Source organism: Poecilia latipinna, unplaced genomic scaffold (genome assembly GCF_001443285.1).
Source record: "Poecilia latipinna isolate Pla-1442-1.1 unplaced genomic scaffold, P_latipinna-1.0 Scaffold1039, whole genome shotgun sequence".
In the NCBI taxonomy this organism is placed as follows: domain Eukaryota; kingdom Metazoa; phylum Chordata; class Actinopteri; order Cyprinodontiformes; family Poeciliidae; genus Poecilia; species Poecilia latipinna.
This window is the reverse complement of record NW_015113655.1, coordinates 115462-132849: the sequence shown is the minus strand read 5'-3', so window position 1 is coordinate 132849 and position 17388 is coordinate 115462. Positions and strand designations below refer to the sequence as shown.

The 17388-nt window shown below is 39.3% G+C and overlaps 1 protein-coding gene across 4 annotated transcripts in view; it reads right to left on the bottom strand.

The window, feature by feature from the left end:
• The window catches only part of LOC106959036 (voltage-dependent calcium channel subunit alpha-2/delta-2-like), a 210323-nt gene that overhangs the window by 89383 nt on the left and 103552 nt on the right, over positions 1-17388 (bottom strand). For all 4 annotated transcript variants that reach the window (XM_015051294.1, XM_015051295.1, XM_015051296.1 and 1 more), the window contains exon 4: positions 5144-5203. In XM_015051294.1, the coding sequence (XP_014906780.1) occupies positions 5144-5203 (60 nt within the window). The remainder of the gene's footprint in view (positions 1-5143; positions 5204-17388) is intronic.

The window sequence follows — 17388 nt, the reverse complement described above, 5'->3', positions numbered from 1 at the left end:
GACTTTCACTAATTGTACAAAGAGCCACCAGCATCTGCAGCTGAAAACGATGAATACAAAAACAAATACAAAAACAAATCCTTCTGGAGTCCAAAAATCAATTTTACATCCAGTAATTTGCCTCTTTTATGTGATTCATATTTTTTTCTGCATTCACATATTTCAAATTTAAACATTTTGTGTGTAAACACTGTGCTAGAAGGAGTTTCACTGATAGACGGAGACATTTTATCCTGAATTGGCAAACACCCAGTTAATCACATCAGCCAGAGAAACGCATACTGGCTTTCAGACAAAAAAGTATTTTAAAAGGATTTCATCCTTTAAAAAGGCATTTTGAAGATGTGCTAAAGGAACCAAACCAAAAATGATCTAAAAGCATAAAAATTAGTTGCATCTGGATGCTCCTCTCAAAGGCCTCATCATTTTTTGTGTGCCGTCTTTTGTGAACAAAAGAAAGAATAATGTGATATTTGGCTCCAAGCCTCGGCTCTCTCTTTCATCCCAATGTGGATTGTAAAACGGCAATGACAATCACTCTGCCACCTAAGAGCGACTCTGCTGCCAGCGCCATTTTCAGGAGCCGCAGAAGGACAGACACCTGACCTTGACAAATCATCAGCTAGCTGACACTGAAATGTCTATTTCACACACCATTTCATTCCAAAGGATTTAAAACCCTGAACGGCCATCGCAACAGTTGTTACAGTCAACATTTTACCATCCGTAACGTCCAGCCGGTCAGACGCCGCTGTTGGTCCAGGAAGAAAGGAAGGAGCAGACCTTCCCATCGTTACCAGAGCAGCTGCCGTGGCGCTGCTGTCGCCGGGTTGGTGAGGGAGGCAGCTGGGCAGGCCTGGTGTTGAAGACGCCATCACTGAACACAAACTGTGGATCTCAAAAGTGCGCACAACCTGCTAAAAGGTTAAATCTGAGCTTCTCTCAATCACAAGACCGAACAATTTTGTCTTTGGAGGCAAACTTGGATAGATTATGTGAAGATCTGATTATATTTTCAGAGACCAAACTTGATGAAGCCACCCTGGTAATCCACTCTAGATAAACCTTTTATGCTTTTGGTTCGTGTATTTTTGTTTATTTTTTTTCCATCTCTAGCTATTTCAGTTTTTCTTCTTTTACATTCTGTTTTTTATTCCCATAATCAAAATCTTTCTCGGGGAAGTGGAGTTGAATCTTTGATCTACTTGTCCTCCTTCTCCCAAATGTTAAAATCGACTTTGTGATGTTTATGTATATTTGGGTAGTAACTAGTTACATTTACTTGAGTACTTCTAGAAGTACTTTCACTGTGCTGTACTTTTTACTTTTACTTGAATAGTTTTATTATGAAGTGTCATTACTCTTACTTGAATAAAACTTCTGAAAAGTGTGGCATGTATATATACTGAGCCCGCCCATCTCAAAATGTTGTAGAAACATATGATGCATCTGGACTTTGACTATACCACACATTAAGCTTTTAGGCTCTTATACAGCCAAATGAGAAACATTTTTAATTAAAACAGTGAAATGAACAGATTCCAGCAGATCTTCTGGATGTTTTTATGCAGGACATCCAGAGAGTATCTACAACAGATGGGCATCAGTAGAACAAGGCTTATAAAAGCAGTTTAATGTTATTTTTTCGCTTCTATGTGCTTTATATTTTTAGATGAACTGCATATTATTCTTAACTTTTCATACTGAAAAGAACTCATAAAATGTTTTTCTTTGTAAGTCAGATGATTCAGTTTGTTGTAAAATTAAAAATAAAATTTTATTTCATTCCATTAACTTCCACTACATATTATTTGATTTAGTCTTTTTGTTTATAATTTCTATTTATTTATTTATTTATTTATTTATTTATTTATTTATTTATTTATTTATTTATTTATTTATTTTTGCTGCTTTATACATTTTATTTTGTAGCAGCAGGGGCAGAAGAAATAAATCCAGAGTTTGTTAGTAACTAATTACATTTAGTCAATTTTTTTACTTGAGTAACTTTATTGAAAAAAAAATATTTGTAGGAGTAATTTACTACGATATACTTTTTATTTTTACTTGAGTAATTTTATTATGAAGTATTTCTACTCTCACTTCAGTAAAATTTCTGGTTTCTCTTCCCACTGAATGAAGAACAAACTTGTTTTAACCAAAACTTCACCAGACACAGACACACACCTGCAGTTTCTGTTACTGTTTCATAAGCTTTTATTGAAAGAAACTGATTTGGAAATATTTGTCTTTTACCAGACTTTGCTAGTTTTTCTTATTTGTATGATATATTATCATTTTGGGCTTTAAAATACCAAAAATTCCACTTAATTTTATATTTTAGTCTGTCTGATCATGTGATTTTTAACTGCCAAATGATTGATCATTTGACGTTTTACCAAATACATTTTTACTCTTACTTGAGTAACTTGCGGGATGGAACATTTTACTTTTACTTGAGTAAAAATATGTTGAAGTTGTGCTACTCTTGCTTACAAACCATTTTTTGGGTTCTCTGCCCACCTCTGGCCACATATGCTCTAAAAACAGACACACACACACACACACACACCTACACACACACACCCACGCACGCACACATCCACTCTACCCAAAAAAACCCTCGTCTCTCATGCATCAACACCTTTTCTTTCCATTTGACAGACTGCTCCACCCGCTAGTTTAAGATGCAACGCGTTTCTCCTAATATGCCCAAAGAGCACGAAGCCCTAATCTAATTAGAGTGTCAGTCAGCAGAGTGTTCAGCCAAAGAGAAATTAGGAAAGCACAAAATCTACAAACAGGGGAAAAAAAATCATCTAGCAAGGATGTAGCATATCTAACCGCCCCACCAGATTCTCCCCTCCCCGCCCACCACCGCCTTCTTTTTGTGATATTTTTTTAATGGGCTCACTCTTGCCCCCGCTGAGATTCATTACCTGCCCTAATTATAAAGGCAAATGAAATCAACTCAATACATTATTAATAGAGAAGCACTATTGAGATTCATTTGCAGCATTTGCAACAATATGGTATATTCCAACTGTTTTCATGCCTGATTTAGCACGCACGCCGATAAGAATGAGGTACGTGAATAAGGTGGAAGTGAAGAGAGCGAGGACGACTACAAAGCTGGACTGGACAGAAAGAGTTTCGAGCAGAAGAGGGGGGAAAGGATGGAGTGAAGAAAGGTTTTGGAGGAGAAGGAGGAGGGGGTAGGGATTAAAGAGAGAGCTGGTTTTTCCACTTGAGGGGCTATTGATGCTATATTGGATGCAGCTACTTATGAACAGGTGTGCTATGTGTGGAGGACTGTGACCCAGGCACCACTTCCTGCATGGCTACACATCCGATTGAGGCGCATTGGAGCCGGACAGAGAGAAAGCCAGAGAGAGCGAGAGGCAGGCATCAGCCCCCTCAGGCCTAAGATGAAGGGACAGCCGTGCCGCATCCTCCCTCCTTCAGACCAGGAGGGTGAAAGCGAGGAGCGCAGCCCAGCCACCGCAAGACTGCAGCTTCAGAGTGTAAGCAACCATGAATAAAAACGGACTTTGCAGAGAAGTAGGGCTTATAATTATTCGCTCTGAATCAGTTAAAGCCTTTTTCTCAAATATCCCCCAGGAGGCATCAGGTTAAAAATCCATTTGTGGGAAGTGTAGCATGACAGTGAGCTCGTCTCCCTGGAGACCGACGATATGACAACAGGGGAAGTGTATAAATATCTGTTTTACATATTTATATAAAACATATACAGACATGTATATGGAAGGGCGTCGGTGTTCAGCTGGTCTGTGTCTCTGCGACATTTAAAGAAAAGTAAATGTTCTTTAAACTGGACGAGCAGATTTTACAAGGATATCATCTGAATTTCAGTCGTTTGTTACCCAAATATTCTCCTTGAAAAAGGAGAAAGAGCTCAGATCATTTACTGCTTGAGCAAAACCAACGTAACTGTAATTAGTTTAAATCTGAAGACAATTTAGTTCATTTGAAACTTTTGTTTATTCCAAAATACATTAAATCAATTCTTCCTTAGTTTTATTCATTAGAAACCTTTTAAAAAACTGAACCGTTTCAATGTTTTGACATAGTTTTATGTATGAATCGAAGACTAAACGTACTTAGGGTACAGTTGGCACATTTCGGTTTAAATTAATCTTTTTGATTTGGAGTTTCGACTTGAATCTAACTGAGAATCTGTGAAGGGAGTAAAAATTAGGGTGATGATAAGGAGGGCTCCTAACCTCAAAGGCTTTGAGCTGATCACCAAAGATAAATGGCACCATGTGCCAAAATCCAGTTTGCATTTTTAAGAAAGGTTTATTGTTGAAATACCAATAAATATTTTCCAGTGACTAAACAGCTTTCAATATCCAGTTTTTAATGCTAAAATGTAGATAAAAATGTAAACACTGTTCAAAACTGAGCCTCCTTTTACATTGTTTCATTATCTTCTGAGAAACTCCTGTCTCATTTCCTATCAGATACAAACTTTTAATAAGTGTTCACTCCCTCCTGCTCCTTTTCAAACAAAACATAAACTTGATTATGTATACACATGTCGTCTCTGTCCTACTGACCGCTTGCCCTCTTGTTTTTACAAACCTTTTTGGAATAAATAAATCAAATAACTCAAGCTTCTTGGCTGCATGATCTAAATCTAAATCTGCCACCGGTATGAATAATTTTGGGCTTAACAGGAAATGTAGGTGTGAATGTTATGTTGGCATTTAAATGTTTATAAATTGAACAGTCAGTGAAGCACAGCAGCATACATATCATAATATTTCACATTTTCCTTTTCTAGATTAAAGGTATGCACCCTATTGCTTTAAAGGTCAACTGCAAGAAATGCAAAGTTCAACACATTGAAGAAACGAAGCTCTCCCACAAGGCTTGATAACGAAAAGGGCCATAAAAATACCAGCATTAAAAGTAAACAGTTTCACTGAGTGTGAGTAAACGCAGAGCTTGTTTTTGCACTAAATATCCTTGTGATGCTGATCACATTGTCATTTAGCACTAACAAGTCGGAAACTGCCAGACTGAAGGGGAGGTTGGTGGGAAGTTCTGTTTGTTTTTAAGGTAAACAGAGAAAAAAAGACTCTGGGAAAGACGAAGACAAGCTGGAGGTCTACTTTACCGTCACGCCGTCTTTCCACACATGCTCCTTCTGCAGCTGCTCCGCCTCTCGGACCAGTTTCTGGAAGAAAACACACACAAAAATCACAAATCTGCAGGATATGGATTTAGAGACAGGACTGGGGACCAACGAGCAACAATGATCCAGGAGAACCTTTTTGAAGTCATCACATTATTCTAGCCGCATTACAATTGTTTATTTTTATCCTATATGTGACATTTACAGTTTTGCTCCATGTAATTGATTTCATTTTGTTTGTAACTGTGGATAACACAAACTATTAAAGACTTTCTTTCATGCTTACTAGCACAAACACTGTGATTTGTAAGAAAAAAATTCATTTGTAAATGCAAATGTATGAAAGAATACGAAATTTAAATTATTATTATATAGCCTTTGCTATAATGCTATAAACAGTGTAGGCAACATTTTTCTAGAAGTAGTAATCCAATTAAAACGGTGCCAAACAATGCTTCAATGCCTTAGTTCTGCAAACCTCTGTTATCAGGGCATATTGAGATAAAATGTTCAAATACTTAGTATTTTTATCTTGCTTTTGTTGTGCGTTTTTAATCATAACACTATAGCAATAAGTTATAACACAGAAGGAAACGAGTAAAGTAGTTGAGGGAAAATTCACTTCATATTTGTGTGTTTACAAACTTTTACCAAGAAAGAGCTTCATGTTATCCTGGCATATAAACATGATGTGATACAAAAGCACTTTTCTTAGCCTCTCTTCAAAATGGGAATTATGAGAAAACATGGCATTCAAAGAAAGGAGCTGTGATGATCTTCACAAGTCAGGAACACCTAATCACTGCAGAGCAACAATTAAATAGTTTAATGTGATAAACAAAGCTGGATGAGGATGAGAAGGATGGCAGCTGATGTGCAAAACTCTCCAACACTCGCTGGTAAAGAACTGCAGCACAGTGACATTTCCAGGTAATTTAGTCGACCATTAGATGATGTCAATAACACCAACCTAATGATATGGAGGCATGCAGGAAAAAGGCTTTTCTGTCCTACCTTCACAACTGCTGGGTATTTAGGCAGATCTGAGCTTAGATTAAATGAATAACTTCAGCTTTTAAGTAGCATCTACTCTTCTTGTAATTGCAAATGATGAACATGTGGAAAAGAACCTCAAGCCCATGTTGAGCATGGTGAAAGATATGTGATGCTGTGGGTCATTTTTCCTTGCATATGCCTTTGGAAATGGCATCATAAACTTTTTAAAATGCTAGTACAGTTTAAGATAAAGTCTGACAGGCTCTACCAGGAAAAGAAACAACAATGTGAAACGTACTGAATACAGGTTTGCTTTTACAGAATCCAAACTTTTTCCGCAGACATTTCAGTCCTCACTTCAATCTAATGTGTCTGTGAATGTTTTATCCTAAATTACCATAAAGTACCCCTGCAAAGTTATGTTGTTGCAAAATGTTCTGTCATAATGTATCCGCATCTACAGCGCTTTTTGGATGACCTTGAAGAACCCTCCGCTCTCGACTGGGAAGTAATCCAAGTAGCAAATACATATCAGCCTTCGAAACGTCCCATCCTTCCTCCTCTTCTCCCTCACTTCCATCTTGTGCCTGTATCTAGGTTTCCACAGGCCTCTAGGGGGCGATGGTGAAATTATTTTTGTCCCAGAATGGCGTGATTGGCCACAAATCCCCAGGGCTCTGAAATTACTCACCCTATTTAGACCCCCTGTTACAGTTAGAGCTCATTCATCCGAGGTCGGGCCACAAAGATTCCCGTCGCCTATCGAGAGAGATGTTTTATCTACAAAAAACACTCAAAATATAAACTCTCAGTATAACAGAAGCTATCTTATTTCCTGCCCACCTCTTCTTAGCGGTTCCAACAAAGCCTCGTCATATGATGTAAACAATTTCCCCGGGATAAGAACGTAAAGCTCCTATCATGAGGCAAACATACTATGCTGACTTAAAGCGTCAGCACTGTATGTTTTAGTACATATAAAAGTGCAATATGAAGAGGAATTTGCACTGATTTTAATCCCTTGGTTGCATATTTTTATTTTAAAAAATAGCTAAAAATAATTTTAAAATGAGCCGATGATGGAGAACATTTGATAGGAATATAAACAACAAAATAAAGTGCCAACACAGCACAAACATAAGCTTGAGACGAAAGCCAAAGTAAGGAGATTTAAAATCTCAACCGTCTGTTAACTGGGGTAAACCGTCCTATAAATTTGGGGCAGCCAGTGAAAAAGCCTAATCACCTTTATGTTGGATCTGCAATGCAGAGAAACTGGCTGGTTGGCAGCAGTCTTCTTATGTTTATTAGACTGGATAAGAAAGATGGAGCCAGTCCACCAAAACTTTGAAAGTAGGTGCTACTTTCAAAGTCAGTCTGGAAAAGCACGTAGAAAGAGGGCGAAGATACAAAGACTGGATGCAAATGACTTATTAGAAATTAGTTTGTTATTTTTAAAGGCTACATTAACATGATGTCAGCCCACCCAAATGCTCCTCTGGGAAGGCTTTCTATAAAATCCAGGAGTATATTTTGGGAGTTTTAGAAAAGAAATACGTCACCAAGGCAGAATGGAGCTATACTTTCATGTTGTTTATATAAAATTTTTACCTCATGTTCTGAATGGCACAGCTAGAATTGAGACTCACTGGATCAGGAAATGCTTTCCAGTCTTTTCCTGTCTAATTTTGGTCAACCTATGCAAATTTTATTCTTACTTTACTATTCTTAGCTGACAAGAGTGGGATTCGGTGCTCCCTTCTGCTGCTGTTGCCCATCTGCTTCAAGGTCAGAAGTGTGGTACATTTCGTATGGATATTTTACATACACTGGTTGTAACAAGAGGTTATTATTTGAGCTGCTCTTGACTTTGTATCAAATCAAACCAGGATACTCATTCTCCTCTGACATCAACAAGGGAGATTCACAGTTTCTGAAATATTCAGCACATCATCCACCAACAACAGCGACATGTTCAAAGTTACTCAGAGCTAGCCTGTAGTGCTTCCTTGTTCAGGTTAGGTCAAGGATCTATACAAAACATGTTCTTAGGTTATGAGACTTCAGTTTGGTAAGTTCTGCCAATTTTGAGCTCCTTGCAGAATGAGCTGGTTTTAGGGCGTCTTGTCACTTTAAATCCAAATGAGCTGCTGCTGGCCACACCCCCGACTCAACATCTACACTCATGAGAAAAAGGCTGCAAAACAGATGCATAATTATATAACTGTGCATCTTTGAAAAGCAGAACCATATGCACCTGCACAAGCAACAAGAACGCAGCAAGTGGTTTCTGAATAGTAAGTCAACAACAAAACACGTGTCTATTCCAGCAGCCATTGTACACCGCATACAGCAGTAAAACCAGCTGACCAAATGTGCTGGAGCTCTGCTTGGGTTGCTAGGCAATGCTCCTGGAAATGGCCGGGGTTGCTAGGTAACGATGTGATGCCCCTGGAAAGTGACTTAACAACAGGGAGGTTTTTGAAACAGTTTATTTTCAGATACAAAAAAAAAAAGAGTTTTTAAGCACTTTAGCTATGAAAGCAGTTGAGACCCAAATGGAAATACAGAAAAAAGCAAAATATGGATTTTGAATAATAAGTCCCACTGAAATCTCCTTCTGATACTCAGTTTGAACTTAAGGAAGTCACTTAAGTAAATTCATTGAGTTGCTGCCACATGATCGGCTGTTTCTGTGGTTGACGAGCAACTCTTCATAATCCAAAATATCACCAACAAACACAGTTATTCAGTTTTAGAAAGAACAATTCAGCGGTTTTTCATTAAACAGGATCAGTTTTGCAGCAGTGGAATCACACTGGTAATCTCTTGGTAAAACTATAAACATTACAGGAATCAGTTTGGGATTTAAAAAAAGCAGCCACACAATAATCTCCAGGGACATCTGATTTCATTTCGTCGTAACAGTATATATATGTGACTTGGATGTTTTTTAATATACTGTCTTTTGTATTGGTTGATATTAATCACATGTTATCTTTAATCTGGCAGGTCTTTCATCCCTTTAGCTCAGTCTTTTTTGGGAGATTTAATCTCTCTGCAGAACTGTACTTTGTTCTTTGTGAATTTTCATATTCTCATATTTCTATCTACTCTATGTTCCTCCAGCTGTTTCTCCCCAAGCATTCCTAGAACCACTCCCCCCTCCTGGTGGACAACCATTTCTCAGAGAACCGCTCTCTTCCAGAGCAGGTTAACGCAGACCCCCCTGCTACAAAATTGCCATGTGTCTTAGCGTGGCGTTCGCACTTCTGTGTTAGCCCAGATGGATTGGCAAGACAAACAGCCAATGAATCACAGTGAGAGATGTGGGAAGGAGGGGGGCAGGGATATATCATCTATGCTGGTGGCTGGAGCCCAAGCAGCTTAGAGCGCCGGATGAACATAGTGAGATCAGCACAGAACAGCCCAGATAAGCTCTGTACTGGCCCACACAACACAGAAAATAACACAGCAGAGCACAGGCACAACCACACCACAAGCGTCAACAGCACCAACATATACTGCAAAATGCATCATGTTGTTGGTTATTTGTCAACCAGCCAACAGTCAAGGTCAAGAGCCAAACAGAGTTCTGTGATGGATAGCTAAACTTGAAGCGTGGGCATTTAAACACGGAGGAATCTGACATATACAGCGCTGTGCACATGTTTAAAACCACTTCTGAGGCAAAAAGCTAGACATTGTTTTAAAGATGATTTTATCAGTAGTGTGGAAGTCTCTGGCGGTCCTAAAGGCAGGCCTGCTTTTAATTTTACTTATGCACAACCACAGCAGCTTCGAAGCATCTCCTTAAAAAATATGACAGTGTGGACAGATGGAGGACAACAGAAGAAGAAGAAATAAAAAACTATTGACAGATGATAAACAGTATAGCATTAAGTAGCTAATATATTTAACAAAAAGGACTAAAGGACATGAAGGGATGATCATCTCCTATTTACCAAGATTTAATCTAATGCAGACTATGGCTGCAACTAATAATTATTTTAGTTATCAAGTATTCTAACGATTATTCTGATGATTGAGTAATCTTGAAAAAAAAGGCACATTCTGCAGATTTTTCATGTAACCACTTAAGTGTATTTCATGCAATATTACAAACACATAAGAAAACATAAATAAAAAAGTAATTCAACTCATTTTGTAAGTAAAATAAAAACTGTATTGCTTAAAATGCAATAGCAGGCTTCCTTTAGTGTTCGCTTGATAATTTGTAGACGGATGCATCTGTGGCTGGAAAAAATACTTCTGACATCAACATGCGAAAAGCTCAGCCTTTCTGTTCGACTTCATACAGCATAGCTCTAATGTGTTGATTAGTTTTTGATTAACCAATTAATAATTGACTGTCAAAAGGTCAGGAGATATTTTTACATTTGAACCAGGTAATGCCAAAGCTATGCCTTGCAGGACGTTTTGGGTAGAAAATGCTTACAGACAAAGGAGGTTTGTCATCTAAACTGAAAAATGTGCAAACCTTTTGTATAATTTTGGCTTAACATCAGATCTGAGGGTGATGTTCTTTCAGTAAATGGCATGTTTTAAAGTTTGTATACTCCAGATAATTATTTGATGACTAATTTATTTGGGGATTATTTCAACAATTGATTAATCTAGATTAATTCAATCCCATTAATTGTTTCAGTCCTAATACAGACCTAGTTTTCAACAGTCCCTGGTCCGTAAAACACCCAAATCTCTAGCAGATTTTTAGTTATCAAGTATCACTTGATAATTTGAACTTCAGCATGTAAAGCATGTTAAATAATTAAAGAAATCAGAAAGCACAGGTTTAATCTTGAAGGTAAATAGTTGTTTTTATTCTGTTTGGTAGCTACATTCGCTACCAAACAGAATAAATTTTAGAGTAAAGGCTGCAGTCCACAGAAAAAGTGTGCACAGTAATACAGAGATGCAGTATTTATTGAAAGTTGTTTCCTGGCGTCAATGTGACATTCAGCTGGATGGAGTCCCACCTGACACTGATCAGTGCCCAATGTGCTAAAAAGGTTAAGTCATATTCTTCAGTATTTACTTAGTAAAATCAAAAGTTCATGAAGAAGACACTGTTCTTCGCAGAGATTAAAGAACAGAGCAGGTTTATTCAACAATGACTTTAACAGTAAGTGTTGCACACACACCAAAAGGCTTTTTTTCCAATAAGTTAAAGTAAAGAATTTTAATTTTAATTTTTTGTCAATTTCCCCCCCTAAATAGAATTAGTGTAAAACAACATAAAGTCAGCATGGTAATTTAAAAGTTATTGTTGAGCTGCCAAGACTTCTGCCCCCAGCCGCCAACAACAATCATATTTAAGAGTTCATTATCAAATATATGTAGGGAATAATTTGGCTCTTTTAATAGCAAGGTGATCATCAACAATCACAGTAACTATGGTGACCTGTTGGAAAAATTAACCCCCCTCTCTCCTGCTTTAATAGGAGCTGAAGTCCTATTTCAAACCTTAGCTGTTGTTATATTTGATATTTTCAATAAAATTACCTAAATATGATTAACTTGCATCAAGCTTATAAGATGGTTTTATAAAAACATATTACATTTTTCACATATATTGTTTTAAATTATCATTATGCTGTGACAGTATAAGAAAGACCAGCTGTCTCCCAGTGCTCCCAGTGCAAACTACAAAATGCACCACTCAGTCAAAAGCAACCAATCAGAGACAGGAGGAGGGTGCTGGCGCTGTCAATCACCCTCGTGTTCACCCCTTCCTCTTGCTGTCTGATGTGCTACAGCTGGTTCACTACGACACAATCTGCCATAGATGCTAATGCTAGTTAGCATGGCCATCATGACAGCCGATAAACGGCTTTCATGCAACAGTAACTTCTTTCTCCGGCATTAGCGCATTTAGCGCTAGCATGCTCTTCCTGGCTCTGATTGGCTGGTTCTGACGGGCAGCGGTGCATTTCTTCAGACAGAAATAGAAGGTCAAGAAGAAGGTGGAGAAGCCTGACCTTTTCAGGATACTTTTAACAAATATGGGAGAAAAAAAACATCACTGTAAGAGTTTCATCCTGCAGCTTTAAGGAAGCCCAGCTGATTCCAACTATTCAATAACTTTTCAGCAACCCATCGTATTGACCAGGAATGTGATTAATATAACCAAACAAATCCATTATAGGTTTATTTGCATTAATCTGTATTTGTGATGCTCCATGCACAACCAGGTGATCTCTGATCACCGTTTACCAACAGGGCAGCGGTTCACACTGCGATTCAACCAGGATTTATTGAGATTCAAATACTGTCAAAGCTTTTTATGAATGAATTTGGAAATGTTTTTGGCTACAAACAGTAACTGTCAGCACAGATTGATCCAGCACATTGATATTCATATAACTCTGTGGCAGGATAGCTTCAAACAGCCTCTTTCTAACTATACATTAGTGTTGAAATTTTGAACAATCTCCTCAAATTAGGCAGGATAAGAGCAACAAAAGTGAATGATTGAAGTCTTTATGCAAACACTGTTTCAACAAACCACTTAAATGGTCAAAGTACAACAAACTGTTGAGAAACTCCACTGCTGAAGAAGTTGTGGTCGCCCACAGTTAATTCACAGAGCAAGACGACAGCGCGGAGGAAATAATCAGAATAACGGAAAGCTCAGCAGGGGACGATCGGGATCTTTAATATTCATAACAGCTGAGTTTGCTCCGTTCCGGAGGGGAGCGGTTTAATCACTCAGAGTCATGTTGTTTCTCAGGGAATGACAGCACAACAGGGACGACCGGCATCACGCTGTGGTGAGCCCCGACTCGACACCGGTCCGCCTTCTGTGATTGCTGCAGCCCGTTCGGCCCCTTCACTGAGCATTAACTTAAAGGGCACTCGACGCACCGCACTGTCGTCCGTGTGAGCCGCAGGGACTCTTCAAAACGGCCCCACAGTGTGGGTGTTTGAGCGAGAGGGCACTCGAGAAAGACGCAACATGGACTGCACATGTGATTGCGGCTTTGAATAAGGTACTCAACATGTGTCAAATTAACCCCCTTTGCCTAGTCTCTCAGAGCACTCGAGTCACCTTGGGGACCAAAAAGACTGTGAAATGACTCTGCCGGGGTCACTTAACCTTCTCAGAGCGACTAAGGCAGCAAGGAAAGACCTCTGGTAAATTTAGCAATGATTGGCTACAATGAAGAATCACAATCACAACAGCAAGTTCCAGAGCTCATTGAAAACGATCCCTTAACACAGCACAAGAAATCCATGCCACATTACAGAAAAAATAAAGATCTGATACGATTTAAAAAAAATCTTTTTATACTCACATGATCAAAAAGAGCCATACTTACCAGATTATTTAAAAACATCTCTTAGGGATGATCAAAGATTTTTCATTACAGCTCAAAATGCAAAGAGATTTAATACTTAATTGAAAATTTAATTTGACGCTGATTATTTCATAAATTAGTTTTCTGTCATGAGCTGAAAGGGTAGTTCAGAGGAATGCGATGCCATGCAGCGGTTGTCCATTGGGGGGCAGCAGACAGAGGAAGTGAGCAGCAGCAGCCAGTGGAGCCTGTCAGAGTGAGAGCAGTCGGCTTTAAGCTCTTCATTCTGTCTTCTCCACTCGGCCGGGATTAAGGCCAATCATAGAAATCACTGAGTCAGAACCGGCCCCACAATAACAGATGGAGGGACTTTCCACTCCAGAATTTTAAAACATCACAGACAAACTCACTCTCACTTCGCCTGGCAGCTCCTCGTCGTCACCATTTCCCCCCCGTTTCCCCGCCTCCTCCTCCACCGTTCTTTTTTATCTCCCCTCTTCGCCCGTCTTTTTTTTATCCTGCCATCATACCCCGTACTCCATTTCTCTCCATCTGTCTCAGTTTGCTGCCCTCAAACTTCCCCCCACACCCTCTTTTCCTCTAATGCCTTATTAATTCCAGCAACATAGTTACAACTTCAACTTCAAAACAGTTTAACTGACTTCACAGAGAGCCGGGGTTGTCGGGAACAAATTGCAGAGTTGGGAAGAGGCTTGGGAAGTTGAAAAGTACCCGTTTGTGTTGCTTGTCCTATTATTAAATGATCCCATTGCACCAAATACAAACAAATTGGTGTGTGGTGGTAGGGCTGAAGGGTACAGCTGAAAAATCTATCCCAGCATGTGTTTCATATCAGTTGAAATGTAGATAATTAAAGTTTTTTCTTTTAAACACGTGATACACTGCCAAAGTGGTGGTGTGACGTTTCCTATTTCATCCAGTTCCCACTCTGCTGTTGTTTTTTATAAGGCAAAACCTTAAACTGCTGCTGCTACTCAACAAGTTGTTGCTAGGTAACCATAGAATGAGTGAGTTGCTAGGTAACCAAAGAGTGAGTGAGTTGAAACCACAAACCTTGCTTCTCTCAGAGTGCGTTCACACTGCAGCCTGAAGTGACTCAATTCCGATTTTTTTGACATAATGCGACCTGTATCCGATCTTTTCATGGCAGTGTGAACAGCACAGGTCGGATTCTTTTTCAAATGTGACCCATATCCGATACGTATCCGATTCAAATGCGACCTAACGTTCAGGTCGCATTCATCTGAACTGAACGTCACTGATTCTCAACAAATCTCACTATTCTGTGTCCTGATAAGCGCAAGTGGGAAGAAAAACAACAACCATGACGGACAATATGAGGATTAAGATGTTAATATGCTGCTCTGGTCGGATAACAACTTCAAATATGTAAGCTAAGCTCCACCGTTAGCCTCCATGTTTACTTCCGCAAACACTGAGCACTTCTTCTTTTTATGGCGGTTGGCAGAACACTTAGAACGCTGACGCTATTGCGCCCTCTAGTGCGCATGCGGGACACTTTCAGGTCATTTGCCCGTTCACACTGCAGAAGCATACAGGTCGCATTTACTGGCAGTGTGAACAACCCGGCAAAAAAATCGGAATCGAGTCACTTCAGGCTGCAGTGTGAACGCACCCTCATTGAGCTGCTAAAGCATTTCCTCTGCCTACATCTCCCAGAATGCTGTTTGGTTCTGGATCGGAATTCAGTGAATATTTTTTTGACCCTTTGCACGTGACGTCACACTCTCTAGAACTCCGCCCACTCCGCCATGATGAATGTCAAAACAACCAACGTGCTTCTTTAAAGCTAGGCTAAAAACAGGCATCTGCAAACTGACATCACTTTTATTTAGTTGATTTCACTTTAATAATGGCCATAGGGTGCTGCACGATAGGCTGCACAAACAGACAAGGATGGAAACCAAACTTGTCATTTTATTGTATAACTTTTAATGAGGAAAGATGGCGGCGTTGGACAGCAGTCGTCAATCATAATGACTAGATGTAAACATGGATTTGCAGAGAACACTTTTTACTAGGTAAGAAGACTAACTTTCATAACCTGTATAAGTAAGCATTATTAGAAAGATATCAAATATTGCATTATGGAAAAGGTACGAGTCTAACCGTTAGTAACCATGGAGACAATGCCACACTGTCATGCAACCTAGCATGTATGGAAAGAACTGGTTAGCATCTCGTCTTTTGAACGTATTTAATGTTGCTCCGGTGTAAAGGAGTAATGCTGTTCATGACAAGTTGACATAAATCATGTGGTGTGAATTCAGGCAAAGTCACTAATTTGATCAACACCTCAGGAAGCATGAAGAACGGGCCGGTTTCTAAGCTAGCCGTTTCAAACTTTTATAAATACCGCCGTCTGTGAGCCACAACCAGGTTTGTTACGTTCACAGACTAATAAACTCGACTGGAACAAGTAGAAGCCATGAACAAACTGGCAAACACAATTTCAGTCGCTCTGTTCAATCCTCCCATCCCTCACTTTCGACGTCCATCATGGCGCCTCGAATGATTTAATGACGTAGTTGCAAAGGGTAAATATATTTATTATTGAACATTAGTTATTGATTTACTGTCCAGCCCTCCATAGTGGATATTTCTTTAATAGATGCTCCTCTTCAGTGTCACCACACAATGTACATGTCCGTAATGGCAAAATAATGACCCATAATTCCAGGTCCCTGGTCGAGTGACGACTGGCAGATGGGTATTGTAGTCCTTATTAGCAAACTGTAACAGCGGATGTTCGTGGATGGGTGGGAAGGCACGTCTTTGTTCTGAGATCCAGAGCACCCTGAGGCAGGCCCGTTTGCAGGCGCCGTGCGTGTATCACTATTGTAGCATTTGCTCAGATAATCCCTGCCTTTGTTTCTATCCCATAATCTTCCCCCACCACAACGGAAATGTGAACAGTTTCTTTAGCCGTTCTCCAGTCGTTTCTCACTCCACTTTTGCTGTTTCTAAAGAGACTGGATCTGGAGCAAGCTCTCACCTACCCACAGCAGCAGCAGCTAGTCACCAGCTTTTCACAAATCAAACAGCAGCTTTTATACGCTCAGCGAAGACCCAGAGAAGCACCATATTCCAACAGCAGCCTGCCAGCATTGTTCTGAAGCCTCTGTGAAGATCACTGAGACAAAAAAGGCAGATGTCTTTACTTTGGAACAATACAGTGAAGCTCTGCAGCGGCTATATTCATTTATAATGGATCCTAAGAGTTTCACTGACAATAATTGACCTTGATCAGAGGCTGTTGTGTGCTCATCACTCTCCTTTTAAATTTATGATGAGGGTATAATCAAACTATGATAATGTTAGAAGCTCAAGTCAAAGAAGCAAATAAGCTATTACAATATACTGACTGCTGATGCATCTCCATCAAAAGCAATTTCTGAGGATTTATTCTGTAGATGTTGGGATGCTAGAAGTCAACTTTATGACACTAAAGACCCAAAACTGTTATAACTTGTGGATGCTCAGACAAAACGGAGAGTAAAAGAGCATTGTGTATACAAACTGTCCATATGATCCAATGACAGATAAATGCATGAAATTAAGTGGCATTATATTCTCAAGCCGTAAGGAATACCATCATGTAGGATCACTCTGCACAATTTATTAAATATTAATCCTCAATATCAGTGCGTGCAAAATTGCAATTGCTATAAGAAATGCTTGCATGTCAATTTTATCAATTTATATTACATATAAATGAAAGGTTTATACTTTAAGAGCTATTTGTTCACTCTTTTAATGAAACATTCAGATAGTTGTGCCTCCCTCTACGCCAGGGGTGTCAAACTCAATTTCACCGAGGGCCACTTCAGCATATTGGCCACCCTCAAAGGGCCACATTGACGGTCC